This window comes from Phaseolus vulgaris, chromosome 8 (genome assembly GCF_000499845.2).
Source record: "Phaseolus vulgaris cultivar G19833 chromosome 8, P. vulgaris v2.0, whole genome shotgun sequence".
Classification (NCBI taxonomy): domain Eukaryota; kingdom Viridiplantae; phylum Streptophyta; class Magnoliopsida; order Fabales; family Fabaceae; genus Phaseolus; species Phaseolus vulgaris.
The window spans coordinates 8,291,254-8,294,044 of NC_023752.2; the positions used below are offsets into that span (position 1 = coordinate 8,291,254).

General features: G+C 35.6%; 1 protein-coding gene across 1 annotated transcript; it reads left to right on the forward strand.

Annotated features, from left to right (window-relative positions):
* The first annotated feature begins 450 nt into the window (after positions 1–450).
* Positions 451–1,275, forward strand: LOC137824519 (uncharacterized). Its single transcript, XM_068630186.1, has 3 exons — positions 451–648; positions 729–833; positions 943–1,275. The coding sequence occupies exons 1-3, from the start codon at positions 451–453 to the stop codon at positions 1,273–1,275; spliced, it is 636 nt and encodes a 211-aa protein (XP_068486287.1).
* The last annotated feature ends 1,516 nt before the right edge of the window (positions 1,276–2,791 follow it).

Consider the following 2,791-nt stretch of genomic DNA (forward strand, 5'->3'; position numbering starts at 1 on the left):
AGGGACACATTCAGCTTCTGCAGCGAATAACTTAGAGGACGAGGTCCTCTCAGCTGGTGATCGCCCTCTGATTCAGCCTATTGGGGGAGGGTAAGAATATAACAAAATTCAATTTATATAATTTATTATTATTGTCTTATAATTTTGACTAACTTTGTTTTGGTATTTAGGTTTTATCCATCAAAAATAGCATCAAAGGCCATCACTGCCAGCATCAAACAACAATTTGGTGAGCCATGGCCAGCATGGGGGGCAATCCGAAAGGGTGAACGAGATATATTTTTTCAACGTTTTAAGGTACTTGTTTTTTATTCCATTTAAAAATTTTATATTTTACAATTTGGATTGATGATTCTTGTTGTTTTGTAGAGGAAGGTCACATGGAGGGTTGAGGACGAGGAATAAGTTAAGAAAAATTTCCATACAAAAGTTTTTCACACCCTTTCACAAATGTTTAAAGATGCTCGCCAAGAAGGTAAACGACCAGAATGTATTGGCAATAATGTTTGGAACAACCTCCTTGAACAGTGGAACATGCCTGTGTATCGATCCAAATGTGATACAGCTAAAAAGAATTGTTTTTCTGAAAAAGGTGGATGTCTGCACACTGGAGGATCTATTAGTGTTCATGAACACGCTATTCGTATGGTATGATTTCCATATAATTTTTTTATATTAATTTATGATTAATTATTATCTTCTTAATTTATGAAATGTTTTCTTTATAGACAGAGGAGCTTGGCCGCTCGATCCATGTTGATGAAGTGTTTCAACAAACACATATACGAAAGAGCATTGGAGATTTTGTTGATGATAGATCAAGGCATACTCATGTTAGTTATTTTAAACTTTTTTTTCATATACATTAATTAGTATGATAACAAATATTTTTCATTTTAATAGGAAGATTTTGAAAGTAGATTGTCTCAAGCATTATCTTAGTCACAATCTACCTCAATAGATCCTGTTGAGGAGGAAAAATTGAGAAGTCGTTGTTGGTTAGAAAGTGTAGGTGGAAGGTACAAGGGACAAGTATATGGGGTTGGACGTGTTGATTGTCAGGACGATTGTGTTAGTTGTTACCTACAAGAAACACAACCATCTTCTAGTAATAAGAAGGTTGATTCAGAAGAAATTGTTGAACTTAAGCAGCATATTGAACGCATGGATGCAAAGTTTCAAAACTTGCAAAACTTTCAAAACTTTATGATGCAATATCTACCACCTGAGGCAGCAGTTGCAGCCAAGGTTATCAAACTCGAGAGTCTACTGTGACTCGTGGGAGCCCAATAAACTCGACTCGTAGACTCGTAAGAGTCTACTTCACATAAAAAATTAGAAAAATAATAATAATTCATGATATCAAATCCATAATATTGAAACCATCAAGTTCATACACCAATAAAATAACTAAAACAACAGAAATGTTATAGTTTAAAATAAGGTTATCAAACAACACAAAAGTCTCATTCATCTAATTCTCTAAGGAGGAAATCATCTCCAAGATCTTCATGATCATCTACATCTTCATCAATTAGCCAATCTGCAGTAAAAACCCTAATTTTAAACCCTAATTAAACAAAAACCCCATCTGTCCAGAGCAGTAAAAACCCTAATTTTAAAAACCCTAATCCAATTTGTCCTCACCGCAACAGCAAGACTTTCCTACGAATTGCTTCGCGAACAGCACAATGGGAAGAGGATAGCGACGGTGCAAGGAGCGACGCGATGTGATGTGGTGCGACGCGGTGCAGTGCAGAGCGACGACGAGCGACGTGATGAGAACGACGACGAGCGGCACAACGAGAATGACGATGACGACAGTGAAGAGGATGAGATCGTGAACCAGATAAGTAAAACCCTAAAAATCTAGGGCCATTTTCCGCAACTCGGTGACTCGGCCCTAAACTCGCGAGTTTGGCCGAGTTTGACCGAGTCAACTTCGGGTTTACTCAAAAACGAGTTTGCTCCCGAGTTGACTCGCCAGCCTTCACTTGACTCTTAAACTCGTAAGGGTTTACGAGTTAACCCTAGAGTTTGATAACCTTGGCTGCAGCACAACAGTTTTTTCAGCAGCCAAATACCCCACCACCAACTCAACCGAATCAGCAGTCAAATGAAGTGCAACATCATAGTAATCATGATGAACAACAAAATTCACTCGGTGAAGATTATAATAATTATTAGCTTCTCTAGAACTTTGTTTTAATGAAATACATTTTAGATATTTGGAAATAGTAAGTATTGTATGTATGGACAACATTGAATGTGATGAATATTTGTCTTCTGAAAACTGGAATGTACTGAAATGTTGATGAATATATGCAGGTGTAGAATATGGGGTGCTTCTAAATACAAAAAATATAGGGTGCTTCCAAATACAAAAGCTGATGCTGCTATGTAGAATGTTACATACGGATTTATCCATATGTAAGTTTATCCGTTAATTACATACGGATTTACATATGAATATTACACACGAATTTATCCGTATGTAATTACATACGAATATTATATACGGATTTATCTCTATGTAATTACATACGGATTTATCCGTATGTAATTACATACGGATATTACATACGGATTTATCCGTATGTAATTACATACAGATATTACATACGGATTTATCCGTATGTAATTACATACAGATTTTACATACGGATTTATCCGTATGTAACGATGTTTTACATACGGATTTTGTGTGTTATATACGAATTTTGACTGTATGTAATTTGAGTTTTTCTTGTAATGTTGGTAACTAATTAGATATTAATTTAAAATTATTTAT

What these genes read in the sequence shown, in the direction of transcription:
- LOC137824519 (XM_068630186.1), top strand. Translation starts at nt 451, where the DNA reads ATGTTTAAAGATGCTCGCCAAGAAGGTAAACGACCAGAATGTATTGGC. An exon ending in ATGAACACGCTATTCGTATG is followed by an intron (nt 649 to 728) that starts GTATGATTTCCA and finishes TTTTCTTTATAG; the next exon opens with ACAGAGGAGCTTGGCCGCTC. An exon ending in ATAGATCAAGGCATACTCAT is followed by an intron (nt 834 to 942) that starts GTTAGTTATTTT and finishes GCATTATCTTAG; the next exon opens with TCACAATCTACCTCAATAGA.